This window comes from Carica papaya, chromosome 5 (genome assembly GCF_054855325.1).
Source record: "Carica papaya isolate Zhongbai chromosome 5, ASM5485532v1, whole genome shotgun sequence".
Classification (NCBI taxonomy): Eukaryota; Viridiplantae; Streptophyta; class Magnoliopsida; order Brassicales; family Caricaceae; genus Carica; species Carica papaya.
The window spans coordinates 44,547,244-44,574,485 of record NC_142313.1 but is presented as its reverse complement, the minus strand read 5'-3'; the positions used below and the strand labels follow the sequence as shown (position 1 = coordinate 44,574,485).

At 35.4% G+C, this 27,242-nt stretch overlaps 4 protein-coding genes across 17 annotated transcripts; 3 read left to right on the top strand and 1 right to left on the bottom strand.

The window, feature by feature from the left end:
• Positions 1-851: 851 nt before the first annotated feature.
• Positions 852-13,351, top strand: LOC110810648 (putative apyrase 6). 4 transcript variants are annotated; one of them, XR_002539001.2, is made up of 9 exons: positions 852-1,543; positions 1,995-2,107; positions 5,032-5,139; positions 7,488-7,542; positions 8,334-8,495; positions 9,081-9,178; positions 11,056-11,252; positions 12,517-12,749; positions 12,879-12,980. XR_002539001.2 is itself a non-coding variant. In XM_022036873.2 (8 exons), the coding sequence occupies exons 1-8, from the start codon at positions 991-993 to the stop codon at positions 13,141-13,143; spliced, it is 1,548 nt and encodes a 515-aa protein (XP_021892565.2). In that variant the 5' UTR covers positions 854-990; the 3' UTR covers positions 13,144-13,351. The 4 variants fall into 4 exon arrangements, 2 of the variants coding, with proteins under 2 accessions (XP_021892565.2, XP_021892564.2); XR_002539004.2 differs by lacking the exon at positions 12,517-12,749 and having other exon boundaries at positions 854-1,543; positions 8,334-8,492; positions 11,102-11,252; XM_022036873.2 differs by lacking the exon at positions 12,517-12,749 and having other exon boundaries at positions 854-1,543; positions 8,334-8,492; positions 12,879-13,351.
• A 1,074-nt stretch (positions 13,352-14,425) lies between these two features.
• LOC148266157 (uncharacterized) lies at positions 14,426-15,928 on the bottom strand. Its single transcript, XM_088220567.1, has one exon. The coding sequence runs from the start codon at positions 15,839-15,841 to the stop codon at positions 14,426-14,428; it is 1,416 nt and encodes a 471-aa protein (XP_088076693.1). The 5' UTR covers positions 15,842-15,928.
• Positions 15,643-20,787, top strand: LOC110810722 (uncharacterized). Of its 4 annotated transcripts, XM_022036984.2 has the most exons (10): positions 15,643-15,779; positions 15,926-15,961; positions 16,527-16,599; positions 17,437-17,914; positions 17,986-18,222; positions 18,357-18,600; positions 18,699-18,803; positions 18,908-19,087; positions 19,163-19,367; positions 20,152-20,787. In XM_022036984.2, exons 4-10 carry the CDS (start codon positions 17,472-17,474, stop codon positions 20,646-20,648), a joined length of 1,911 nt encoding a protein of 636 aa, XP_021892676.1. In that variant the 5' UTR covers positions 15,643-15,779; positions 15,926-15,961; positions 16,527-16,599; positions 17,437-17,471; the 3' UTR covers positions 20,649-20,787. The 4 variants fall into 4 exon arrangements, 3 of the variants coding, with proteins under 3 accessions (XP_021892676.1, XP_088075357.1, XP_088075356.1); XM_088219231.1 differs by lacking the exon at positions 16,527-16,599; XM_088219230.1 differs by lacking the exons at positions 15,643-15,779; positions 15,926-15,961 and adding an exon at positions 16,212-16,341.
• Positions 20,788-21,174: 387 nt separating this feature from the next.
• Positions 21,175-26,718, top strand: LOC110810679 (uncharacterized). 8 transcript variants are annotated; one of them, XM_088219227.1, is made up of 11 exons: positions 21,175-21,390; positions 21,484-21,730; positions 21,848-21,908; positions 22,005-22,250; positions 23,995-24,494; positions 24,577-24,813; positions 24,913-25,156; positions 25,245-25,349; positions 25,428-25,610; positions 25,704-25,908; positions 26,040-26,718. In XM_088219227.1, the coding sequence occupies exons 5-11, from the start codon at positions 24,025-24,027 to the stop codon at positions 26,534-26,536; spliced, it is 1,941 nt and encodes a 646-aa protein (XP_088075353.1). In that variant the 5' UTR covers positions 21,175-21,390; positions 21,484-21,730; positions 21,848-21,908; positions 22,005-22,250; positions 23,995-24,024; the 3' UTR covers positions 26,537-26,718. The 8 variants fall into 8 exon arrangements, with proteins under 8 accessions (XP_088075353.1, XP_088075354.1, XP_088075349.1 ...); XM_088219228.1 differs by having other exon boundaries at positions 22,000-22,250; XM_088219223.1 differs by having other exon boundaries at positions 21,840-21,908.
• Positions 26,719-27,242: the final 524 nt, after the last annotated feature.

Below are 27,242 nucleotides of genomic sequence, written 5' to 3'. Positions count from 1 at the left end.
AATAAATAATTGTTGAAAGTATTTAAATAATAAATACATCCCGAGATGAATAACAATAATGGGTTCTCTATTCTTACCGGGATGGAGTGATAAAAATTTTGAGAATTCGAAAGAAGATCACGGTGAGATTAAATTTTTTAGGTAATTAAGAAAAGAGTATTTTAGTTTTATAATGTTTAATTTTTATTTTTTAAAAAATATAAAAATAAAAATATATATATCTTACGTATATATCATGTTAATATTGAAATGTTAACTACATAATCACGTACAAACAAAATACGACACGTGTTATTTTTTCGTTAATAGAATGAATTCGATGTAAATTTAGAAATAATAAATAGGCATAATGATTATTTATATTTATATTAAAAAATAAATTATGTTTTAAGAGAAGTAAAAATTAAAATAATATTTGAATAAATAATATTAAATCTCAATAAATTCTTAATTAAATATTTTGTAACAAATAATATTAAGAGAGTAATAAAAAACTAAAAATTATTTTTTATTATATATATATATACATTATTATCCATCAATTAATCTGAATATAGTTATTATAATATAGTTTATTATTATATAAATGAATTTAATTGAAAATAAGAAAATATAATTTCAAAATGTAATAGTATAAATATTTAAAAAATCCATGTGCATATATATATATATATTTTATTGAAATATATTTTTAAAGCTTTAAAATTAATCCAAATTTGCCTTTGAAAATTAACTATTTATCCTTTTAAAAAAATTAGACCCCAAATTTTTTCTAATTTTCATTTTTTACCCACAATTTTTATAATATTACATAATGACCCAAACTTCTAAATTTGGAGTGCATTAGAGCTCCGATCATTCTTACATAGATTCCGACACATCCTCTCAAATCCTCAAACTCTGGTTTGCAGCCATGGATCACAAGCTGATATCCAGAAACTTCAATGAAATCCAAAACTGATTGCCATTTGAAACCTAAAATCATCAGCAATGGCGTACACGGCCCTGCTATCCAGGGCTTCCACTGCCTACTTCCCTCTTCACCGTTCCCAGCTTCACCCTCGCATGCAGTCATTATCTCCTCCTGCACCACAAAACCCTCGCCTTAATAGACTCTTCATCCTGTTAGCTTCTCTCTTCACCATCCCCTTCCTTTTTTATCTCTTCACCACCGCTCGCAGGCTCCACCATTCCTCCAAATTCGCCGATCCCGCTTCTCAATTTTTCGGTGTCCACATCCATTCGAGCTCCGCTGGTTCTCGGGTCCGCGTCTTCGAGTTCCTAGGTGAAGGCAGCTTGCCTTTTGTGGATTCCCTGATGGTCCGCCCGGGGCTCGCGGATGAGTCGGGGACCGCAGGTCGGTCGTTGGATGAGCTGATTAAGTTTGCTAAGAGCAGAGTTCCTAGGAGGGAGTGGTGGAAGACGAAGGTACAGTTGATGGCTAGTGGCGAGGGGATCACAGAACGCATATTTGAGAATTACAGACGGGCTCTCAGGACGTCCGGCTTTGCATTCAGAGACGAGTGGGTGCGGTTGGTTAAAGGTTTAAGACTGTGTTTTCTTTTATGGCTTTATATACATGATACTGATGGAAGCTACTGGTTTATTTTTGGAAGTCTTGTGGATCATCTTATTCTGCTATCTCTGCAATTATATCTATTAATCTTAGAAGAATTCCGTGTTCTCGACCTTCTTTATTTCTTAGTTCCTTTGCGATTTGTAAGTACGATCAACTAACATTTTACGGAATGGCTCAGTACTGTTACAAATGGTATTAGGTATTACTATACCCAAATATGTTGGATGTGTGTGTTTCTGCTTGCATGTAGTCTATTAGTTCTGGGGGATGTGATGTTATTACAATTTACAATTTTCAAACAAAATTGTCTCTCTCTCTCTTCAATATGGAATTAATGAAGCACTTAATCTAATTGTTTATATATGTTAACTGAAAACATCCAATGTAAATAACATTTCTTGCGATCTTGATGCAGTTGAAGAAGAAATTATCTATGGATGGATTGCTGTTAACTATGCTTTTGGAACCTTGGGAAGACAACCTCAGGAAACCACTGGAGTAGTCAAACTTGGTGGGACTTCTTTGCAGGTTCTTTTCGTTCACATAACTTTTTATCACTGTATTTGTGGTTCTAGATGTACATTTTAACATTCTATACTTTTTGCCTGCTGATGCTCTAAACTCATGTTCTCTTATTTGGATACTAAAAGAAAAAACTTGTGTTGGTAATTGTATTTCTTCTAAAAGATGTACAGAATTGTGGTGCACTAACTCTAGGGTTTCTGCCGTTATATTTTTTTCCTTACATATCTTCTCAGTAATGGTTTCCCTCTTTGTTAGTGGCCTTGCTATGCCATGACTTCAATTTTTTTTTGAAATAAAAACTATGATATATATCATGAATTCACAAGCACCAAGGGGGTACTAGTCCATGCACAAAATTCCTTTAATGTTAATTAGGATATCAATAAGATCGGCAAGATCCTCCATAGAATAAAGAGGATGACCCATACCCAAAAAATCCAGGATCTGGAACCATCTATTTCTAATTCTCTCATACTCATCCTTCACCCCTTCAAAAGCTATTCTCTTCTTTTTTTCCACACCACCCAGAATATAGTAAGGGGGATGAGACCTACATGTTTCCTCTCACCACTAATACTCTTCTAGACCCAAATGTCATTCCTAACTGTACCAGCCATCATCCATCTAATTTCCAATAATTCTTACAACATGGTCCATAACTTATACACCAATGGGCACCAAAGCAAGGTGTGTCTATAAGACTCTGCTTCCCTCTTGCGTAGGAAATAACCATACAACATAATTTTTCTCTTCATTAACTTGTATATAGTAAGAATACACCCACGCCCTGCCTCCCTCGAAAAGAAAGCACCTCTGGATGAAGCATTCACCTTCTAGATTTGCTGGAAGGGAAAATTGGTCTCTTATGTCATTCGTAACCAAATAATTGTGGAAAGACCTAATTGAGAAGGTCCTGTGGAATTGAGAGTCCAGACAGCTTGGTCGTTGCTCTGGTTCATTGAGGCAAAGGAGAGTATACTTAATAGAGCCTCATAGTCATTAATCTCCCAATCACTGAAGTTTCTCATCTTATCTACTTGCCACTCCCTTTTCCCAAAGTCTCTGAATGACTAATGAACAAAGAGATCCTTGTGTTGTGCAACAGCGAAAGTTCATTGAGGCAAAGGAGAGTATACTTAATAGAGCCTCATAGTCATTAATCTCCCAATCACTGAAGTTTCTCATCTTATCTACTTGCCACTCCCTTTTCCCAAAGTCTCTGAATGACTAATGAACAAAGAGATCCTTGTGTTGTGCAATAGCGAAAGTTCAGGAAAACTGAGCTCTAAGCGGTCCCCATATAAGCCAATGGTCCTTCTGAAAACCGATTTTGTCCCTATTGCCTAATTATTGCCTCCTTCTCAAAGAATATCTTAAAACACCCTCGTAAGTTTCAATTTGTCTAAAAAATGTACCTTGTGTTTTTAATTGTAATTATTCGAACTCTACAAAAATGTTTGTCAAATTGCATATTCAATGAATCAATGAATTTATGACATGTGTCTAGGGATAAAAATGCCCAAAAGAAAAAACTGTAAAAAAGTCATTCTCCTTCCTCTTTCTTCTTCTTCATCGCCTTTTCTGATTCTGCCTCGTAACGTATCATAATCATATAAGACAACCAGAATCTTTAAACATCTTGCAAAAACACCACGTTCTTCCTTGGGACCAGCACAGACTTTTCCACCAGGCCCCTCCCTCACATACTGATTCTTGATTACAATGATTTCAGCCCCAAATATGAAATAAGGATTCCTGTTAAAATTGCTCATGATTATATCGAGTCGATAAAAAAAAAAAACTTTATAGAACCAAAAAACAACCTTTTCTTCTGTACCTTCTTTTAAAATAAATTTTCTGTTGATTTTCTTCACTAGTTAGCCTCTTCCAAAGCAATTTTGAGTTGATCTTCATTAAATTTTATAGATTATATCAAAACTCCATGGAAAATTCTCCAATTATTCCCAAAAAAGAAGTGTAAATTCAATCCTTTTCAGCTTCCCATGGAGAGCAGCATCTTCTTACATTATGACTATGTTTTTGGCATTTCATTCTGTGACTAGATCTGATGTCAACTTTTTGACCTTAAATTCTTCTGTAAGTAATTACTTCACTTGTAAGATTTTTTCTTAATTTTTGAAAGCTAATTAATCAAACTTTGGGATTTAATAATTTTTTTTAAGGTTAAAGTCCACCCAGAGGTTAAAGACTTTCTTGGGGTTTTGGTACTGGATAAGATTAATACTAAGGATTTGTTGCAGACGCAAAAAAATGAATTGAGCTCTCTCTCCTATTTTTGTGCTTTGCAATTGTTCTCTAAGCTCAGGAAAAAGTGATGACTTGCAAATTTTATTATCATCTCTTAGGAATAAAACAACTCTTAGACAGTGTGTTATCCATTAAGCAACTCTTTTATGATCAATAGTATTTTCCGGAATGAACTTTGGGATAGCTAGTTGTTGATGCCGACCCCATATAACTAGTGCCAATTATTTCCTAAGCTTAGTAGAAACTGATAAACAACGCATTTGGTTATTGTGCATTCATCAATTCTTATTCCAGTACATTATCCATGAACTTTGTAGTTGAGTGAATTATTATTTTTAAGAACAAATAGGTGTACACGCTCTGGCTATCTCTTTTGTATCAAGTCAATTGGCTGAATAACTCCGAAGAGTATCCTTTGATAAAGTTTTTCATATCATCAGATAAAATCTTAAATGATTCATCATTTTGGATGATACTATTTTTGAAATTACTTTAAATTATTTTAAATCGAAAAATACTAATGAGAGTAGAGTAATTAAGATAAAATTTTCCAAAACTTTTTTACGTGTGTCTTAGTGCTGCTTTGTCTTCTCTGAATTTTGTTTTACTCATCTAATTGTGCTGAATCAAGAATTGGATCTTTTAAATGATACTTTCAGGTTATTTTTGCTCTTAGAACACCATCAGAAGAGCAATATCTACGGAGTATCAAATTAGCCGGAGTTACTTACTATCTTAACACTCGAAGTCTGAAGCAACTTGGTCAGGTCTAACTTTACTTTATTTATATCTTGCTATTATTGGACTATTTGCATACACAATTTAGACCTATCTTTTGTGACCTTAACAATTTGTTTGAACCTTCTTTTCGCAGATACTCTTTATTATTTGTATAGTAAAATTTTAATCTCACTAGTGTAAAATTAATTTAAGATTGATAATTAGTTGTTGAGATACACAATCATTCAGTTCCTTTAATAATATGCTTAGAACCAAATTTAAGAAAAAGATTGAATTTACGTCTGATGCTATGAAGTAAAGAAAATCTGCAGTTTGGAATATGTTGAGATTGAGTTAAAATATTAATTGATGCATTTGGATCAAAGATTTAAAAGTAATCTTTTACACTTGGTTGGATAAAAATTAGTGTAGGAAGGGAAAGGTGAGAAAAAGAGTGCTTTGAAAGGTAAGTAAATGAAAAGTGTTTCTCTTGGGTTTTTGGACAACTAATAGTTGTAAAAGTTAAGGAATAATTATTGTAATATTTTATTTGGTCTGCTTTTATAAGGATTGGAAATGTGAATTATGAAAAAATTAATGAGTGATACTTTTTATTAGTTGAATCATAAGTTATACAATTAAAGATAAAATAGAAATTTGCTTTTAGAAATTTTGAATCTTTTTCTTTCTTGTCCGTTTCCTCAATTTGGAGGAGTGAAGAAACTCCGCATTGTAAGAGAAATCGGGTATGCTCACCATCTCATTTTTTCTTTCACTGATTTTATTTTTTATCCAACGAAGCTAAAGAATGGTGAGACTTCCACATTTCCTTTCTGTTCTGCTTCCTCCCCTCAATCTAAACATAATGTTAGCAGTATGCTTGCCTGATGAAATAAAAAAGGACAAAAAGGGGACATTTGATGTGGAAAGAGGAGGATGTCAACCATCCTTAATTTTCCTCATTAATTTCATTTTTATCCAAATAAGCAAAAGGGTGGCAAGCATTCAAGCAAAATGAAGGAAACATGATAGAGTCCAAACACTTCACGTTTCCTTTCTGTTCCGTGCTCTTCCCTGTATGCAAAATTGTGTTAGCAATATACCTGAATGATGAAATAAAGGGCAAAAACAAGACGTGATGGGGAAAGAGGAGGATGCTCACCATTTCTTTCTTTCCGTTACTGATCTTTATTTTCTATTCAAACAAGCGGAATGATGGTAAGCATTTTACATTTCCTTTGCGTTCTGCTTCCTTTCCTCAATCCAAACACAATATTAGCAGTATGCTATAAAATAAAAAAGAAAAAAAAAGAGATAAGATTGGGAAAGAGGATAAAACTTCAGTGTCTGAATGCATTCATATGAATTGTCCAATCAGTAATTTTTAGAGAGGGAGAGTGGTTGTTGTAAGATAAGAGTTTATTTTCAATACTTGCAGTTTCCTTTCTCTGCCAAATCCTGTCAATTTCCAGTGCATGGGCAAAAACTAGATCTTTTTTAAATCATACTTGTTATGAGATTATTGTACTATTTTAACTTTATTAGTCATAATGGTTAATTTTTTATTGAAAAAGATATGAAAAAAGTTCTCAAATATGGTCATTTCAAATTCAATATAAGGTGCATAGCTTTTTGAGGACTTGGTTCACTTGTATGTATCATTTTCTAATGGTCTTCTCTTCTACCTTAAGCCTTATTTACTCATCATGTGTGAAGGGGAGGCTTGTTTTTAATGCCATTCCCTGATATACAAAAATATCCCAACACATTCAAGAACAAGAGGACATGGATGAAATAGTATCTGCCAAAAGTGATGTCCTAGTGTGTTGGTAAGAGATTTGTGGTGCTGGTGTGATAGATGAGATAGTATCTGCTAAATGTGATGTCCTAGTGTGTCGGTAAGAGACTTGTGGTGCTGGTGGGATAGCGTAAGTTTAGAAGGAAACAATATTTGTTAGTGGTTATCCATGGCATTTTTTATTAAGATTTTAGTTATGATTCTCTTCCTCTTATTCTTTCTAACTCTCATTTTTGTTTTTTGTTCTCTCTAATTTCTTCTTTTATCTAGATCCTTGCAGTGTTTTGCCTGTTGAAACCATTATAAAATTAATTAGCAAGATGCTTTAAAATTTTGTTTCTGTTCTCTTATTTTACTTATCCTGCATCATTTTTCTTATAATGCCTAAGTTAATTGATGGTGGAAACCTAGTTACTCTCACAGGGAAGGAGTTTTAGATCCCTGATTCAGACATATTTTAGTATTGGAGTTAACTTCAAGCTGGTGGCATGGTTTCTTGCTTGTTGAATTTTTGTCTATGTTTCTTCAGAAAAAAATTGCTGATGTACTGGCAGGTCATTAAGTAGGGAATCTGGCCTTGTTTTGTTCTTTTAACAGAATGCAGCTTGGAAATCACTGCATGAACCATACAATTCTAAAGACTTGACCACCGGTAAGTTTTACGCTGGATATTTGTCATGCCTTCATTTGGAATTCACATGCACTCACTACTTCAATAGTTGCATGACTTGAAGTTTATTGTGCTATTTCCTCTTCCTTTTTTTTCCCCTCAATGTTTGCCTTGTTTTTGCCTTAGTAGTTATTTGACAAGAATATATTGTTTTGTTGTTACAAGTTTGACATTTTTATTCCGGCTGGCAACTGCTGTCAGTCTTAATTTTGACACTAAAGATATTGGTTTTTGAAGATTTCTTTTTTCGGCAGCAAGGCATGGCTCAAAATATGATGATTTCATATATTTCTAGTTCTTCGTTGGTTCGAACCTGGTTTCTAATATGGACCTCATATTTAGTTGAGACTTAGATTCCAATTTCAAGATGATAGAATCTTTTCTCATAGTTTTTGAGAACATTTTGCCACACTTTTGACTTTATGCAGTTTTTTTTCTGGGGATTGGCAATCCTTGCCTTCTCATTGGCTATAAATCGACATCAAATGTAATTGATTATCTAGCTGATTCATGTGTTTGGCAATTGATTCTCGAACATGTTTGTAGGTTGTGGTTAACCCCTCTGCTTATTTTTTGTTGTTTGGATAGAATCCTATGTAGATAGACATGGTATGAAAAAAGGATGATTTCATATATTTCCAGTTCTTCATTGGTTCCAACCTGGTTTTTGATATGGACATCATATTTAACACTTTAGATTCCTTTTATATTTGAACGATGTGATAGAACCTTTTCTCATTGTTTTAAGAATATTCTATGGACTTTTGATGCAGTTTTAAAATCTGGGGGAGAAGATTTCAACAATCCTTGCCTTCCTAATGGCTATAAATTGACATCAAATGTAACTGATGTAAAACTTCCGACATCCAATTCAGCTGGAAACTTTTCTATATGCAGATCCAAGGCTCTGGATTTGTTTAAGAGAAAGCAAGGTAGCATGTACTGCATATTACCTTAACAGTTTCTGCTTGTGCCTTTGGTTTCTTTTTCTTTCAATGATTTGTACTTCTGGATGCGGAAACAAAAAGAATACATTTCTTAACATTCTAGTAATCATATTATGTATTTGTGCGATAAAGGAGTTCCAAAGCATGTGGTATGGAGGGATTCTTATAAATTAGATCCGATATCTTTGCGTATCCTTCCTGAACCCTTCAATGTTGTGTTAAGATCAGATGGTCGAGTGTGGACCTTAAACTCATCCGATGTCTACACCTGCAAGTCTTTTCTTTTGATATCTAATCTATTACCTTCTAGTCAAAATTTGGCCTTCATTAGTGCTTTTCTGGAAGGTGAAAGCTTGTTCCAAGGTTAAGTTGTTGATACAAATGCAATTCTAACTCGATGGACACTTCTTTCTTTCTTTAAGCTTTTTGTGCCTAAAGACATTTTTTTGATTGAGTTTTTGCTTGCGGAGATAATTCTTTTATCTAGTACAGTTCTCTGCTTGTTTCCCTTAAAACTTTCTATCGTCAAATTGGAAAAGCACATTCAGTAATATATATTTGTTATTAATGCAGATAAATGCTTGCATCCACCTTGTAAAATTGATTCATCCTTCTTTCTGACGTCAAATGACATTCCGGTTCCACCAGAAAACTTCTTCTATATTTCCGAGGTTTGTAAACAAGGATGTATTCTGGAATTTAATTTGTCACATCATCATTTGAGGCAGTTGTCTATGATCATTGTAGAGGTTTTATGCCCAGATAGTTGTGCACTCAGATCTGAGACTTTGATTAGACAGTGACTGCTTAATCTGGATATATTTTAGTTAAATATACTAGAAAAAGAAGAAAATTGATATATTTTAATGCATAGTAATTTGAATGTACGGAGAACGTAAAACAGTTTATTCTGTTTTCTCTTGAAAGAAACAAACGGTCCATTTGTTGCTAGTTTGTAAGGCGTTGACTTTTCTCAATATTCAGTCTTGCCCAAAGTTAGTCAGGGCAAAGCCTTGAGATTCCTGGATGACAATCATAAGAGTTCATACATCATTATAAGAGATGAAGATTTGTGGAGCAATCTTTTAGAAAATGAGCCTAGCTAATTTTGCCCACTTTGGTGATCCCTATCTGCCTGGTTGCACTCTTTAGTATGTTGTTGTGGTATCTTGGACTGATGTAAATGCATTAAAACCAAAGCTTGCTGAAAGTTAGTTGGGCGGTTGGAGGATCAATCACAGCAGATATCTGGATATGGGATGACATTGAGGCTGATAAGAACTGTAAGAGGGTCAACGCTCTTAATTCTTCTAGCAGTCTAGCCATGTATTGAGTTATCTGAAGAGAGAAATAAAAAAGCTTTTGGGGGTGTTAAATCCCTTTTGCAAAGGGTTGGAGATATTTTACTTTGTACTCTTAAAATACTTTTTATTTGAATTTCAACCAGTTTCTGATTTTTTTGAATTAGGGATTTTTTGTAGATTTCTTCTGTCTATTGCTTAATCAGGTGATTCCTGAAGAATATGATTTACTCTTATAAAGGAAAAGGGGAAAGAAGCTTACCTAAGTATAAAGAGATCTTGAAACTAAAAAGTGATCTTGGTAAATTGAGAACTCAAGAAGCTATTTCTGGATCCAAAACACTTTCTAAAAGCATGATAAGAACACAGAACAGTTTATTCTGTTTCCTCTTAAAAAAACAAACAGTGCAGTCGTTGCCGGTTTGTAAGGCACTGACTTTTCTCAATATGCAGTCTTGCCCAAAGTTACCTGGGACAGAGCCTGAGATTCCTGGATGACAATCATAAGAGTTTATAAATCGTTTATGAGAGATGAAGTTTTTTGGAGCAATTTTCAGAAAATAACCCTAGCTAATTTTGCCCCATTTTGGTGAACCCTATCTGCCTGGTTGCACTCTTTAGTATGTTATTGTGGTATCTTGGCCTGATGTAAATGCATTAAAAACAAAGCTTGGTGAAGGGTAGTTGGGTGGTTGGAGGATCAGACGCAGTAGATATCTGGATATGGGATGACTTTGAGGCTGACAAGAACTGTAAGAGGGTCAACACTCTTAATCCTTCTAGCAGGCTAGCTATGTATTGAGTTATCTGAAGAGAGAAATGAAAAAGCTCTTGAGGGTGTTAGCTTCCTTTTGCAAAGGGTTGGAGATATTTGGCTTCACACTCTTAATTGTTCTTTTTGAATTTCGATCTGTTTCTGATTTTTGTGGACTAGGGGTTTTTATTGTAGATTTCTTCTGTCTATTGCTTACTTGGTGGTTTCCGAAGAATATGATTTATTCTTCAGAAGAAAAAGGGGAAAAAAGCTTAAGTATCAAGAGATCTTGAAAACTATAAAGAGAATATTGGTGAATTAAAAATTTACTGCTGGATAACACTTTCTAAAAGCATGATATGCATTGAAACATTCAATGTTTGTTTGCAGATTTTCTTTATCAGATCTTGGATTTGCAAGATCATACTTTTCTCTCTTTACTACTGTTAATGGAGTTATTGCTTTTTCTTCCAAATTATTCAACCTTGTACAGTATTTTGGGCTGGTTCCTAGTGCTTCGTTGTTTGAATTGGTGGCAGCTGGGAAACATTATTGTGAAGATAATTGGGATGACCTAAAAAATCTGCACCGTGGTGTTGATGATCTGGATCTGGTCAGATATTGTTTCTCCTCAGCATATATGGTGGCACTACTGCATGATGGGCTTGGACTCCCCATGCATGAGAAAAGGTTTTGTGTTCTTCTACAGCTAATTATCTTACAACAAATGATAATGCTTCCTTTGCATATGTTCGTGAGGACAATATTCCAGCTAGCTTTTACTTTGATTACTTTTATTAAATATAATTAATGGTTATAGAAAAATCAATATTACAACAAATGATAAATTTTGTTAATAATTATAAATATGTTTAGGATAATTCAATAAATCCAAAGGAAAAGTTGTAAACTTGCCCTACATTTGATGTGTGTCTGTGTAACAAGTATCTGTAATTCCACGAAGAAAATTCCTTGCCCACCATGTCAGTCAAACGAATTCAAACTGTTCCATGAATAATGTATTCAGCCCACCCAAAAGTCCTATACAAGTACTAACTTATAATTTGCAAGGATTAAGGATAAAGAACTACTATTTCTTCTATTCCTTTGCACCTCCATGAATCATCCTAGTTGTTAATCTTCGAAATTCCTTTTGCTTCTTCTTTTTATTATGATATTTTTCCCGAGAAAAACCCTCTCACATGATTGGAGGACAAGCAGGACAATAAAGAGATGTAAGCAGAAATTGAAGAAGAAAATCAGATGTAAAGTGGATCATAGTAGAAGAAATAGCCAAGAAAATGAGAAGAAACAGAAGAAGCATAAAAGAGTGACTAGAAAATTATAATAGATCGCTAGCAAGGTTTTAATACAACATAATGTAACATTCCTCTAGGTCATGGTCATTATATATGTTTCAATAAAAAAAATAAATGGAAACTAATGGTATTTGTAGTTAAACACCTAGTTTTAATCCTAAATAAACTAAAAAACTGAATGATAATAATTATGTAAATTCCTTAGAATTGAAAAAACTTTCCGATCTAATTTCTTTTCGTTCTGCACGGAAAACTTGATCTTTCAGTCAGAAGTTAAGTTTTCTTGCTGCAATTTAAAGTTCTATCTAAAAATTGTGGGTATTTTTAGAATTAATGAGTTCCACCCAGAAAAAAAGGGCAGGATCATCTGCGAATCCATATTTTTATCCACATTCTAACTGTCTAAAATGTATATTTGCAAAAGAATCGTATAACTTTTCCTGGAATTAATTTCTTCCAAACAGTGTGTGGGGTTCTCCTTGGAGTCTGTTAGAAGCATATAAAACCAATCTTGTCTTTCATCAACTGGAGTTCTCTTTACAAATCATGTTTCTGGACCTGTACTGCAAACTTTTCAGCATGTTTTCTTTTCCTGCTAAAGAACTTTTCAGCATTTTGTTGCATTGGAAATCCAGGGAATCGTGGAACTCAGATTTGGTTTTTCATAATTGTGGGACGTTGGGAATTTGATAATTGCGGAATTTAGATTTGGGTCTTCCTCAACATCAGGGCTTACTCAACTCATATCTTCAGTGCTTGTTACAAATTTCTTCTGATGGAATCTCAGTCTTGTTATATGGAAGTATCTGGTGCATGTTTTTTCCAGACCTGGATTACCATGTTCAGGAAGCATGGAAGTCTCTTGTTGGTATATTAACCATGTCGTCCAAAACATTTTACCTTTGTCTCATGGGTCTAAGCATCGTGCATATCACTTGAAGGATTTCTTTTTCTTTTTCTCTCGGAAAATTTGTGATAGGAAAGTTATTCTTTGCAGAATTGGATTTTCAAATCACACTGGAGCTACTGCCCTTGATTGGACTCTCGGAGCTTTCATCTTCCAGTCAGTCTTGAAACCCCCAGAAATTGAACCCGAAAACGAAGTCAAAATTGTGGGAAGTGATTCAGTCACTTACTTCTCTTTATTTGCAATTATTTTAATAGCTTTGCTTGCCATGTTTTTTGTACTGCAACTACGAAAACCACAGCTAAAAATCATATATGACCTCGAGAAGGGGCACTATACTCGGGTCCCTCGGTAATTTTATTCCCCTTTCACTTTTTTAACTTGAGATAATATGGGTTTTGCATTGTATTTTCATGAAATTCACTAGCATAGAAGATGAAAGCTGTAGTTTAGAACCCTAAGGCACCATCTCTAGCCAATTGAGCTGGGGTTTGCTGCATGGATGCCATACATTTTATTTCCAGCCTTGCAATTATTTAATTGATTACCATTGACATTTGACATCTCTTGGATTTTTAGTAGCCACCAGATAAGTATAATACAAGTTATCATATGTCTTGCCTGTTATCGTCTTTGATAGTTCAAAATTTTAGCTATTTGACGAGCTTTGCTTCGGTAAATCATGACATTTTTTGTTCTAACGGAACATTTTATAATGGTTAAATTCTTTTAGTTTGACTAATCTTAACGGGTTAAAAACCCGATTTAGTATTGTTTTGTAACTCTCTTGTAATTCTTCTGGATGATACATAGTATTTGTACATAGTATTAATTGTATGCTTTGTTTGTACTCTCTACTTGTAATTTACACACTACCAAATTCTACATGTGTGACGTCATCACTGCAATCTTGTATTAACTGTGTTTGTGATGATACGTAAGTAGAAGTAAACTATCAACTTAGTTTTTGAATTATAATTTAATATTTTTTTTTGTCATAATTTGGTTTTTGAAATTTGATTATAATCATGATTTTTCAAAATATATTAAACAAATAGCAACATATATATATATATATATTTGTTTCACTTGGGTGAGTAAAAAATGGTTTTATTTAAGTTTATTAATTTAAAAATAGTAAAAAAATTATTATTATAGTTTTTTTTTATTTTTTTTATAATAATTGAATATGGTTTAAATAACATAAATTAATTATTATTAAATGCATTAAGGATAATTTTTAATAATTTTCAAATTTTATATAAAATAAAGTACAGACAAAAACATAAAGTTGTCATTTTTGTTAAAATTTTCAGTAAAATATAATTAATTAAAATAATTTGTAAATATAAATATTAAATTAAAATGTATTTTTTAAAATTTAATTAACGTAATATCATGAAATCTAACGCGGGATATTTCGTATCAACCGTCACGAGACGACATGAAAAAAATATAAATTAAAAAATAACAAACATGTTTTAGATTTATGGGGAGAATTCTCTGTTTGGATTCAATTTTTTGTTCAAAAAATTCTAATTACAAAACCAAATATCTGGTAAGAACCCTATGTATCTCTCCCTAAATACGTATAGACACTCATCACAAGTATAGATTCAGGAGCTACGTACTATTTATCAAAAGAATCCATAGTCATCGATGGTGGAACATAATAACCAGTTATTATCAGCAAGTAGTAATCCAGAGTTGGCATTGTTAGTTCCAGCTCCATCGATGTTGGCGGGAAAATTGCAGTTATTCATCGGATACTCAATCGTACAGTTGGAGAACAACGATGTTGGTGGAGTCTCGGAACTGACGTTCGTTAGATCTTTGATCCCATTGTATAACAATCCATATTCAAAGTCTTCAACCATTTGATTATCTTGATAATGATCATTGTTAATGGCGGCATCGATTCCATCATATGTCAACCTGTAATCAAACTGTTGAACTACTTGATCATCTTGATAACCGTTAATGGCGGTTCTGTTGGCAGCGGAATCTAGAAGTTGTAGAGCCGGGAGATTATCCGCACAGTTGGTGTTATAATTCTCTTGATGATAATCCTCATTGTTGGCTGAAGAAGGAACAAGCTGTTGAGGTAGACTGTTATCACCATTGATGTTCACGGGATAAGAATATGGAGCCGGTAGTTCTGAAATTTCCTCCGGTTTCCTGATTATATCAGTAGTTAAAAGTTGTAGACATGCATAATACTCGTTAATGGCGGTTCTGTTGGAAGCGGAATCTAAAAGTTGCAGAGCCGGGAGATTATCCGCACAGTTGATGTTATGATACTCTTGATGATAATCCTCATTGTTGGCAGAAGAAGTAACAAACTGTTGAGGCAGACTGTTATCACCATTGATGTTCGCTGGATCAGAATATGGAGCCGCTAGATCTGAAATTCCCTCCGGTTTGCTGATTTTATCAGTAGAACTGTAAGTTAAAAGTTGTAGAGATGCAGAATACTCGTTAATGGCGGTGTTGATGGGAGGAGGAGTAGCAGATCTAGAGCCTGAAATCTGCGTCGTCAGTGAAAAATCGTCGGAAGAGAGAGAGAGAGAATCAGAGCCAGACAGTTTGTTCATCACATTCTCTCTCAAATTTTCTAATCTAGAAATAGTCAGATCCAACTCTTCAAATGTCTGATTCCGATCGAAATCTTCAACGTCCCACCAAAAACCTAGGTTCTCTTTTTTCGTCTTCTTTCTCGCCAGTGATTGAATCTCTTTCCTTCCCCGTTCTAACATTCGAATGTTTTCACAGAGGGAGAGAACAGAAGCCTTTTTGTGATTCTCGATTGGAGGAGGAGCACGAAAATGGAGGAACGCGTCGATGACGGTATCGACGGAGGACCAGCCGAAGGTGTAGAACTTGGTTCGCTTCGGAGAATTTGGGGAAGAAACCAAGACGGCGACCTGAAAATCACAGAGGACAGAGAGCTCGGCGGCCTTGTTGAAGAGACCATGTCGCCGTTTAGTGAAGGTAACGGCTCTCTGCTCCTTCGTTTTCCGCTTTTCCATTGGGATTTTGCGCTTTGTCGCCATTGAAGTACTGGTTGAAGAAGCTCACAGTAATTAGGGTTTTGTGCTTTCTAATTTTAATCTGTCTTTGTTTGTGTTTCGATCTAGGTTTCTTGCCTTGCCTTCAAGCATATATGGCCGCAGGTAATCCTGAAATTCCTGTTGAATTAAGGATTAAGAAACAGGAAGGTAAATCTTTAATTCCTATCTCTGGCAGGAATTTTCCAGGATAGGAAATTTCCTACTCTGTTTTGGTTCTAAATGTTGGATTTGAATTTCTGGCGGGTAAATTCAAATTTAGAAAAAAAAATAAATCATAAGCTTCTTTCCTTTTCTGATTCATCATTCATCCATGGAAGATCTCTCATCACCTCTTCTTCATCTCCGTTACGAACTGAACTCAACATTCCCGATACTCCAACCTCCGAAAATTTTTCAGAGAAAAACCTTGTTTTCTACTCATGGTGAATCGTTATACACCTTGAATTCCTGAACAATCTGCCATTAACAATGGCGTATTAGAGGTAAAAGAGACAATTATTTCTCTCAGTAACAGCTTTTCCCGCGCACTAAAATTCAGATATCTCGATTCCATTGTCTTTATCTGAATTTATGAGAATTTAATGTTTTCATTTGTGAAATATAAGATCTGAAACATCTTTCCGGTTCCATTTCCCTTATTCTCTTCGTAATCTGCCCTTCGTTCCAGGCGCACGCCAAAGCCACCATTGAAGACCTAGATTCGTCGTTACTGACCTTCATCTCTCTTTCTGCACATACAGGTTCTTAACCATTCCCCTGTTTTCCTTTTTTTTGTGCAGACTTCAATTGTCATATGTTTGCTCTATGATGATCTCGACATAAATATACATATACACATATGCATACATAAATGACACATATATGAACATATATATGTATATGTGATGAGTTTTGCTGAAGATTTGACTGATATTTGACCTCTCTGAACTCTATCAATTTCTTGCAATGAACCTTTAGACAAATTTCTAGTTTCTTACTCAGGTTTTCTAATATGATTACATATAATATCTTTCTTCAATTATATTTCTGTCTAATATATATATATATATATAACGAAAAAAGATTTAGATTACTCTGAATTCTCGAAACTAATAAATTTACATAACCAATCCAACCAATATACCAAATAGGAAGAACATTCTGTTAGTGGATTATAATTTTTGCAAGAAATCATCAAAATTACATAAATATTAAATAATTTTTACAGCGTATTTTGTCTATTTCAATTAAAGTAACTTAATCATTACATCTAATCAAATGAAGTTGAAATCTATTTATCTGGGAAAGTAATTAATATTATAGATACAGATGAATTTCCTCACTATCCAAAAGAATCTGGCTATTTAAATTAGAAAACAATTTGACCTGGATTACATAATCTTCGCCATTCAAATCAACCGTTATAAATACTCTTCTTCTTCTCTCCTATTTCCTTGTTCATCATTTCAGAGTCTCTAAGTAAGCTATAGCAAGATAAAGAAAATATTTTTCAGACATATTTATTTTAATTCTTAATTAAACTAATATATATATATATATATATATATATATATATATGATGTGGTATTATTTTTCAGGTGTGCTTTTGATCTGAAAACGAAAAAAAAAAAAGATGACGAAGAAGATGACAGTGACCCTGCTTGCTCTCGTTCTGCTATTCGGGTTAACAATGGCGGAAAACAATCCAGGAGTCGCAATGGATTATATGAGGTTTAAAGATCCAAAGCAGCCATTGAACAGACGCATTAATCACTTACTGAATCGAATGACTCTACTCGAGAAAGTGGGTCAGATGGTGCAACTCGAACGCCAAGCCGCTACGCCGGAAATCATGAGCAACTGCTCTATCGGCAGCCTGCTGAGCGGCGGAGGCAGCGCACCTCGAGACCGAGCTACACCTCGAGACTGGATCGACATGTTCAACTCTTTTCAAAACGGCTCACTCTCCAGTCGTTTAGGGATCCCCTTGATTTATGGCATTGATGCTGTTCATGGTCATAATAATGTTTATAAAGCCACCATTTTTCCTCATAATGTCGGACTCGGTGCCACCAGGTGAGTCAACTCAACTCAACTCGACTCGACTCGACTCCAACTCAACTCGCTGTTTAAACACGCTGTTACAGGGATCCTGAGCTGGTGAAGAGGATTGGAGCGGCGACGGCGCGTGAGGTTAGAGGAACTGGGCTTAATTACGCTTTTGCCCCTTGCATTGCGGTTTGTAGAGACCCAAGATGGGGAAGATGCTACGAGAGTTACAGTGAAGATCCTAAAATTGTAAAAGCCATGACTGAGCTTATACCTGGATTACAAGGTGACCTCCCTGCAAATTCTCCCAAGGGCGTTCCTTATGTTGGAGGACGGTAAGTTAGCTTTCTTCTTCTGGGTATTGTTTAAGGTTGTGTTTGTTTGGCTTCTTTGACAACCGAATGGGTTGGTGTTATAGGGATAAATATAATCTTATCTGCATTAGGATTATGTTTATCAATGCATACAGGGATAAAGTTGCCGCTTGTGCAAAGCATTTTGTGGGTGATGGTGGCACCATAAGGGGCATTGATGAGAATAACACTGTAATAGACTTGCATGATCTTTTGACCATACACATGCCACCTTACTATCACTCCATCATCAAGGGTGTTTCCACTGTCATGGTTTCTTATTCCAGCTTGAATGGCAAGAAGATGCATGCCAACCATGCTCTCATCACCAATTTCCTCAAGAACACTCTTAAATTTAGGGTAACATTTCTTTATACGTAAACCTCAGTTACTTTCAGAAAATTTGATTAGTATGTTTCTTAATTGTAATTGAAGCCTAAACATTTTCCAAATTGCAGGGTTTTGTTATCTCTGATTGGCTGGGTATTGACAAGATCAATTACCCAGAGCATTCAAACTTTTCCAATTCAGTCATGCTTGGTATTCATGCTGGAATTGATATGGTTAGTATGAGACTGTATCGGATGTTCAAACCAATTTTAGTATTGTACATGTAGTTTATGCATTCAATCATTGAAGAAAAATTGGATTGGATTATAATCTGCAGGTCATGACTAACAACCATACTGAGTTGATTGATACTTTAAGAAAGCTTGTTGAGGATAAACTCATTCCTATGAGCCGTATTGATGATGCTGTTAGAAGAATCTTGAGAGTTAAATTCACAATGGGTTTGTTTGAGAAACCATTGGCTGATGAAACTTATGTAGATCAAATTGGAAGTCAGGTAATAATTAACCAGGACTCTCTTTTCGAGATTTCGGTTATCATGGTTTCTTTGAGAAGAAATTTTTGATTGTAGGCTCATAGAGACTTGGCAAGAGAAGCAGTTAGGAAATCACTTGTTCTACTTAAGAATGGGAAAAATGCAAATGAACCTGTGCTGCCATTGCCCAAGAATGCATCGAGAATCCTTGTTGCAGGAACTCATGCCAACAATTTGGGCAATCAATGTGGAGGATGGACCATCACCTGGCAAGGTCTTAGTGGCAACAACCTCACTATAGGTATTTATGTAATATATCATTTCCCTGCAAGTTTTTCAAAGCAAAACACCAAAAATATATGTTTGGGAGAATCATGAATCACAACCCATGTTCTTTAGATATATATGTTTTAACGCACATATACACTCATTATTTCTGGCAATTATGCAAACAAAAGATAGAAATACATTAAGAAGGTGCAAGATTTCTTATTGATAGAGCATGAACAGGAACCAACAGCCTGAGTGGCAGCTGGGAGGACCATGGGTCAGAAGCCATGTGTATCCGTACATGCATATATATATATATATATATATATATATATATATACAGACACACACAGGCACAGGCACATCATTTCTGGAAATTATGCAAATAAAACACATAAATACATTAAGAAGGTGCAAGATTTCTAATTAGTAGATCATGAACAGGAACCACCATCCTGAAAAGCAGCTGGGAGGATCCTGGGTCACAAGCCAGGTGTATTCCACATATATGTATGTATATCTACACACACACAGAGGCATAGACGCATTACTTCTGGCAATATATACAAATAAAACAACAGCAGAAATACATAAAAGGTACAAGACTTCTAATTGGTAGATCATGAACAGGAACCACCATCTTGAAAACCAGATGGGAGGACCATAGATCACAACCCATGTCTATTCATTCATACATATACACACACACGCACACACACACACACACATATATATTATTTCTGGCTTTATATACAAATAAAACAACAAAAATACATAAAACGGAGCAACCATTCTAATTGCTCGATCATGAACAGGAACCACCATCCTAAACGGTATCTCATCAGCCGTAGACCCAAGTACAGAAACCACATACAACGAGAACCCAGATCCAGATTTTGTCAAATCCAACAACTTCTCCTACGCCATTATTGTGGTGGGTGAGTTACCTTACACAGAATGGTATGGAGACAACACCAACTTGACCATACCAGAGCCAGGTGGTCGCACCATCAGCACCGTCTGCAGCCAAGTGAAGTGCGTGGTTCTGATCGTGTCCGGTCGGCCACTGGTGGTGCAGCCTTATATGGACCATATTGACGCACTTGTCGCCGCTTGGTTACCAGGGACCGAAGGCCAAGGAGTCTCTGATGTTCTATTTGGAGACTACGGGTTCGCCGGAAAGTTGCCTCGGACTTGGTTCAAGACTGTTGATCAGTTGCCTATGAATGTTGGTGACGCTCGTTATGATCCTCTTTTTCCCTTTGGATTTGGACTCACCACCCAGCCTATCGCTAATACCACCATGTCTTAGTTATTTGCCTTGTAGATTTTTTTATTTTGTTTTGTTTCTTTTTTCTTTATACTGTTAATAAATTTATAATATTTAAATTTATATTAAGAGAATTTTAATGATTAAATTATAATAAATTTATAAAATTAACAGAAAAAAATATTTTATATTAATTATATTTTTTAATTAAATAATTCTGATAAATTAAAAATTTTAATTAAATTTTATTTTTTTAAAAAAATAAATAAAATCTTAAAAAATTACTACTACTGTGTTTGCATCAAATAATTCGAAAAGAAATGTTGAATTTTAGGAAGACTGTTGATTAGTTAACTTAGAATTCGGTTAAATTTTTGGTTTTCGTATCTACTGAGGAACAAGATCTCTTTAAATGTGTTAGAAATTACGTGGTATCAGTCCGACCAATAGAATAGGGAGGATAGCGAAAACTTTAACTTATACACGAAGAGTTACATTTGATTATATTTGAACTCTTTTTATAGGATTGGGGCAAAAATAATATTTCTGTTGACAAAATGTAATACAAAAAAGGAAAGTCAACAATTTGCCAAGAACTTAGGGGGGAGGTTTGTAATGAACTTAAGGTTCAAACAGTTTGACTTTTTCCTCTGAGTAAACCTCCATGACCAAAAGCAAGGCGCGGGAAGCAACTGGGCAAAGCTCCTCACACATCCTCCTCGTCTTCCCAAATCTAAACCCTGGCTTTCTCTATCGTCACCAAGCAACAGCGGCAGCCATGGTGGTAAGTGAATGGTAAACTCATGTACCTAGTTCTTTCCAGTTTCTGCTTGGCATATCCAGTATTTATAATCCGATTGTTAGTGGAAATGAACAGCGGCCGCAGATGATACTGTTGAAGGAACACGCAGGCATTTCTCACTCGGCACAAGAGCCAGCTTATCAGCAAATTAAACGCCCAGACGTCATGATGGATGTGGTGAGGGCGGCGCTCGGGACCGGGGCAATGGACGAGCTTATCTACGACGAGAAGGGCGGTGTCGCCGTCGACAACGACGGCGCAAATATCATGAAGATTCTCTTCGCAAATCAGCAAGTCCAAGGACTTCGAGAATACATAATAGGTACTTACAATCGTGAAATCCGGGGCAATTGATTTACCGATTGATTGGCTTGGAAGTATTAAATTGGGATTCTCTGAATTAATTTTGAGATTGTTTTAATTTACACAAGTAAATTAGAATTTTTGGAAGACCCAACAGCTGTCTCTATGGCCACCAACCAACAATGGCAGCCATGGTGGTAAGTGAATCGCAAACTCATATGCCTAGTTCTTTCCAATTTCTACTTGGCATATGCGGAGTTTATAGTCGATTGTTATTTGGAAATGAAGCGCAGCCGCAGATCATACTTTTGAAGGAACACACGGACATTTCTCACTCGGGGCACAAGAACCAGCTTATCAGCAAATTAAACGCCTAGACGTCATGGTGGATGTGGTGAGGATGACGCTCGGGACCGGGGCAATGGACGAGCTTATCCACGACGAGAAGGGCGGCGTCACCGTCGACAACGACGGCCCAAATATCATGAAGATCCTCTTCGCAAATCGCCAAGTCCAAGGACTTCGAGAGTACATAATTGGTACTTTCAACTAGTGTTGACTTTTTTTTCTTAATTTTTTTCTCGAATTTATAATTTTAGATGATTTCTCTGGTAGAAGATTTAAACTCATACGAAGTTAATTCTAGCACTGGTATTTGGTATAGTTGAGAAAGGATTTCAGTATTATACTACTATCTTATGCCTATCAATTCCCAGTATGAAATTTGTTGGACAAGTTTCAATACACTAGATTTGCTTGCTTTAATATCATCATTGCATATAATTTTTCTTTTCTTTAATTCTTCTATAATTATAGCCAAATATTGCAGTGTTCTAAGTAGGAACTAGCCAATTCACGAGTATACTACGAAGTTGCAAAGCATGTACCTCTAAACCGACCCTCTATAGTGAAAATAAGCGCAAGAAAAGAACAATAGAGCAACCAACCGACAGAACGAATCGTTCGTTATCTAACCAATCATCTATAATATCGAATAAATCATTTTCATCTTTGGTAAATCTGCCAACTGACTACAGTAATGAAAAACCTCCTATTCAACTACTCCAACCATTTCCAAACACCTTATCTTATGGTATTTCATTTTTATGGTGTTCGAGAATTCGAATATGTGTATGATTCCATTTCTCGCATGCTGTCCTGTACAAAATTGAGAGCATATTTGTCGTTTTGGCAAAATAACAAAATATTTATTTTTGCAGCTTAACTAGCCTTGTGTTGTTCATCGAAATATTTTTGTGGTTTTATTTTCTACATTTTGTTAGTGCTTATTCACGTGTTTATTTATTTTATTTTTGTAATTATTTAAAAGTACGAATGAAATTTTTGTTGAAAGTTACTGAAAATAATATTTTAAGAATTTTCTAATTCCATTATTGTTTTTATTATTCTCTCCGTTGTAAATAATCTCTAGGATTATGAAAGATACATAAATTTAGAAAATAAAAATATTATAAAATATTTTCATGTACCAATATTAACTTTATTTTCTTATTTCTATAAATTTTGGATATTCTAGAAGCAAAATTTTATAAGTATATATAGAACACGAAAAACTGACTAGAAATCTACTAAAAATTAAAAGCAGTTATCCTACTTTTATGGAAAAAAATAATTAATAACAGGACGTAAATAGCAATGATGACTTGTATGTCTGTAACAAATCATACAGAAATGATAAGTGATCCCCAGAGCATATTTATCCAAAATAATGATCCAGAAAACTTTTAATTCTAAACTGACTACTTCCTTGATCTGATCCGGATAATATGTCCACCTAGTCATCCATACCCTATAAATACTTTACTTTCTCTCGTCTTTGCAAATTATTGCTATTGACAAACACAGCATTGAATAAATTCTCACTCGTGTCTTGGTAAGGTCATATTAGCTTTGTTGTAATTTGCATTTTTCAGTGTATACATTTTTTTTTTTATTCTTTTTCTTTGGTCCAAAGTGTTCTTATGGCTTAATTCTCCTGGATCTTTCTAATGGTGACATGAGTAATTGAGGTGAACTCAGAATTAAGGAAAGTATAAAGTTGCCCAATGACCTTATAAAGTGCTTCCCTTTTTGCCTAATATTTGTGTTAACCATTTTACAGATTTGCATTATGACATTTTTCTGTTGTGCTGATTTGATGTGAATAAGGAAGGAATTTTTCATTCCACTACCAATCCAATTCTTCGTTAAGAAAACATTCCGCGTACTGATCAGAAGGCGTATACAAAAATATGATTAACATATGATATGTTTTGTTTTCAGGTGTGCCTGTGGAAAAGGAAAAAAGCAAACATGATGAGAATGTCAATGTTATTGGGTTTTCTGCTGATATTTAGTTTGGCAGTGGTAGATGCAAGAAGAGTAGAGAACATGAGATTCAAAGAGCATGTGAAGATTGGGCTCAAACACCATATGTTGTACAAGGAACCAAATCAGCCCACGAACAGGCGAATCCGGGACCTTTTGAAGAGGATGACTCTAGCAGAGAAGATCGGCCAGATGGTGCAAATTGACCGTAGTGTTGCAACACCTGAAATCATGCGCAACTATTCCATTGGCAGCCTTCTTAGTGGTGGAGGCAGTGTCCCTCGCACTCAGGCTACCCCTCAAGAATGGATAAACATGGTTAATTCCTTCCAAAATGGTTCCCTTTCCAGCCGTTTAGGGATCCCCATGATCTATGGAATTGATGCTGTCCATGGCCACAACAATGTCTACAAAGCCACTATTTTTCCTCACAATATTGGTCTTGGGGCAACAAGGTCAGTCAGATCTAATACATAAATCTCAAGCATTTAATTGTAAATACAGCCCAACTTACCCAGTTGTTAATTCTTTTGACAGAGACCCTGAACTTGTGAAGAGGATTGGATCTGCAACAGCTCGTGAAGTTAGAGGAACTGGCATTAACTACGCTTTTGCACCTTGCATTGCAGTATGCAGAGATCCAAGATGGGGAAGATGTTATGAGAGTTATAGTGAAGATCCCAAAGTTGTGAAGGCCATGACGGAGATCATACCTGGATTGCAAGGTGATATTCCCGCAGAATCTCGCAAGGGCGTTCCTTATGTTGGAGGACAGTAAGTTCATTTTCTTCTTCTGGTACTAACTATTAAAGATAGTGTTTCTGTTTAAGGTTTTCCCTTAGTCCTGGGTTGGTTGATAAACATGAATTGCAGAGATAAAGTTGCAGCCTGTGCAAAGCACTTTGTGGGTGATGGTGGCACCACAAAGGGCATTGATGAGAACAACACTGTTATAGACTGGCAAGGTCTCATGAGCATACACATGCCTGCCTACTACGACTCCATTATCAAGGGTGTGTCTACTGTCATGGTCTCGTATTCCAGCTTGAATGGCAAGAAGATGCACGCCAACCATGATCTTGTTACCAATTTTCTCAAGAACACTCTTAATTTCAGGGTAATTTACAGTTAGTTAGCTGCTCTATATTTGGAATTTGATCATTATTTTTTCTAATTGAAGCCTCTGAGTATATTCGCAATTGCAGGGCTTTGTCATCTCTGATTGGCAGGGTATTGATCGGATCGTTTACCCTGAGCATGCAAATTTCTCACATTCAGTCATGCTAGGCCTTCATGCCGGAATCGATATGGTGAGTACTGGACCATGTTAGATTCTCAATGCAATTATTAGGTTATATTGTCAGGTTAAATTGGATTGTTTTCTTCAGGTCATGGTTCCTTACAATTACACTGAGTTCATTGATATTGTTACAAAGCTTGTTGAGGATAAACTCATTCCTATGAGCCGAATTGATGATGCTGTTAAGAGAATTTTGAGGGTCAAATTCACGATGGGATTATTTGAGAAACCATTGGCTGATGAAACCTATGTAGATCAGATTGGAAGCCAGGTAAAATTAGCACAGACTAATACCAGTTTTTAAGATTTTAGTTATTTTTGTTTCTTGACTAACATTTCAAATTAACCATTCATCTATATTTAGGCCCACAGGGACTTGGCAAGAGAAGCAGTTAGGAAGTCTCTTGTTCTTCTAAAGAATGGAGAAAATGCAGATGAGCCTGTACTGCCATTGCCAAGGAATGCATCAAGAATCCTTGTTGCAGGAACTCATGCCAACAATTTGGGCTATCAGTGTGGAGGATGGACCATCACCTGGCAAGGTCTTAAAGGCAACAACATCACTGCTGGTATGTACCGTATTATTCATTCATCTGCAATCTTTTCAAATCAAATATCATATATAAGACCCGTATAGGTATATGTACACAAACAGAAATACATGAGTGTGCAAGATTGCTCATTGATTGATCATGAACAGGAACCACCATCCTGAATGGTATCTCAGCAGCTGTAGACCCAAGCACAGAGATCATGTTTAGCGAGAACCCAGATGCAAATTTTGTGATTGCCAACAACTTCTCCTACGCTATAGTTGTGGTTGGTGAACAGCCATACGCAGAGATGTACGGCGACAACACCAACTTGACGATACCAGAGCCATGTCCAAGCATCGTCAACAATGTTTGCAATGAAGTGAAGTGTGTAGTAGTGATTGTTTCTGGTAGGCCATTAGTGGTGGAGCCATATGCTGGTCAAATAGATGCACTTGTTGCTGCTTGGTTGCCAGGATCCGAAGGCCAAGGAGTGGCTGATGTTCTATTTGGAGACTACGGATTCACCGGAAAATTGCCTCACACTTGGTTCAAGAATGTTGATCAGCTGCCTATGAACGTCGGTGATGCTTTTTATGATCCTCTCTTCCCCTTTGGATTTGGACTCACCACACGGCCCGCTGCGAATGCCACGACGGCTTAATTAGTTTCATCTTTCCTGTTTATTTTTCTTTTCTTTAGTTTATTTTGTGTATATTATTTTAGTTTTTCTTGAGAATCAAGTTGTTATATGAATGACTATTTGTCATCAAACCGTATATATACTTGTTTTTGTAGAGTAAACAGATTGAATATAAAAACCCATCAGTTTGTTTCTCGAGAAAATTCCTTTTTCTTACTGGGTTTCAAGGTTGGCTTTTATAATTATGGGTGCTGCCATTTTGAGGTTGGAGGTAAATTAATATTCTTCTACTCAATTAATATTCTTCTACTCAACTTCTCTCAATCGCCTAGCATGCTACATTGACTTTGGACTTTTCCTACACAGTTTAGGCGGAAGCCGAAGTAGGCCTCCTTTGGGATGGGTTTTATCCATCAGACTGGGATATTATTCTAAAAGAGTTAAAATTCTAACATTATATCGAGACCTATGGAACAAGAGACAGTCTTACGTAAATAATTTTTATGGAGCGTAGGTATCTCAAAAAGTAATGGAAGCGTGCAAAGGTTTTCTCGAACTGGACGGAGATTGACTCTCGAGTGCAAAAGGTAGAATGAAACTTGATTATAAGACTCAGTTATTGAGTAAGGATGAAAGTCGACCATAATAATTTAACGGTGTTGAGTTGAAGGACCACTGCTCAACGGAAAAAGTTACTTTAGAGATAATTCATTTTATTTTTATATCA

What these genes read in the sequence shown, in the direction of transcription:
- LOC110810679 (XM_088219227.1), top strand. Translation starts at nt 24,025, where the DNA reads ATGATGAGAATGTCAATGTTATTGGGTTTTCTGCTGATATTTAGTTTG. An exon ending in AGAACACTCTTAATTTCAGG is followed by an intron (nt 25,157 to 25,244) that starts GTAATTTACAGT and finishes TCGCAATTGCAG; the next exon opens with GGCTTTGTCATCTCTGATTG. An exon ending in TAGATCAGATTGGAAGCCAG is followed by an intron (nt 25,611 to 25,703) that starts GTAAAATTAGCA and finishes ATCTATATTTAG; the next exon opens with GCCCACAGGGACTTGGCAAG.
- LOC110810722 (XM_088219231.1), top strand. Translation starts at nt 17,472, where the DNA reads ATGACGAAGAAGATGACAGTGACCCTGCTTGCTCTCGTTCTGCTATTC. An exon ending in GTCGGACTCGGTGCCACCAG is followed by an intron (nt 17,915 to 17,985) that starts GTGAGTCAACTC and finishes ACGCTGTTACAG; the next exon opens with GGATCCTGAGCTGGTGAAGA. An exon ending in GTTCCTTATGTTGGAGGACG is followed by an intron (nt 18,223 to 18,356) that starts GTAAGTTAGCTT and finishes CAATGCATACAG; the next exon opens with GGATAAAGTTGCCGCTTGTG.
- LOC110810648 (XM_022036872.2), top strand. Translation starts at nt 991, where the DNA reads ATGGCGTACACGGCCCTGCTATCCAGGGCTTCCACTGCCTACTTCCCT. An exon ending in TTCTAAAGACTTGACCACCG is followed by an intron (nt 7,543 to 8,333) that starts GTAAGTTTTACG and finishes CTTTTGATGCAG; the next exon opens with TTTTAAAATCTGGGGGAGAA. An exon ending in CTCCCCATGCATGAGAAAAG is followed by an intron (nt 11,253 to 12,878) that starts GTTTTGTGTTCT and finishes TATTCTTTGCAG; the next exon opens with AATTGGATTTTCAAATCACA.
- LOC148266157 (XM_088220567.1), bottom strand. Translation starts at nt 15,841, where the DNA reads ATGGCGACAAAGCGCAAAATCCCAATGGAAAAGCGGAAAACGAAGGAG.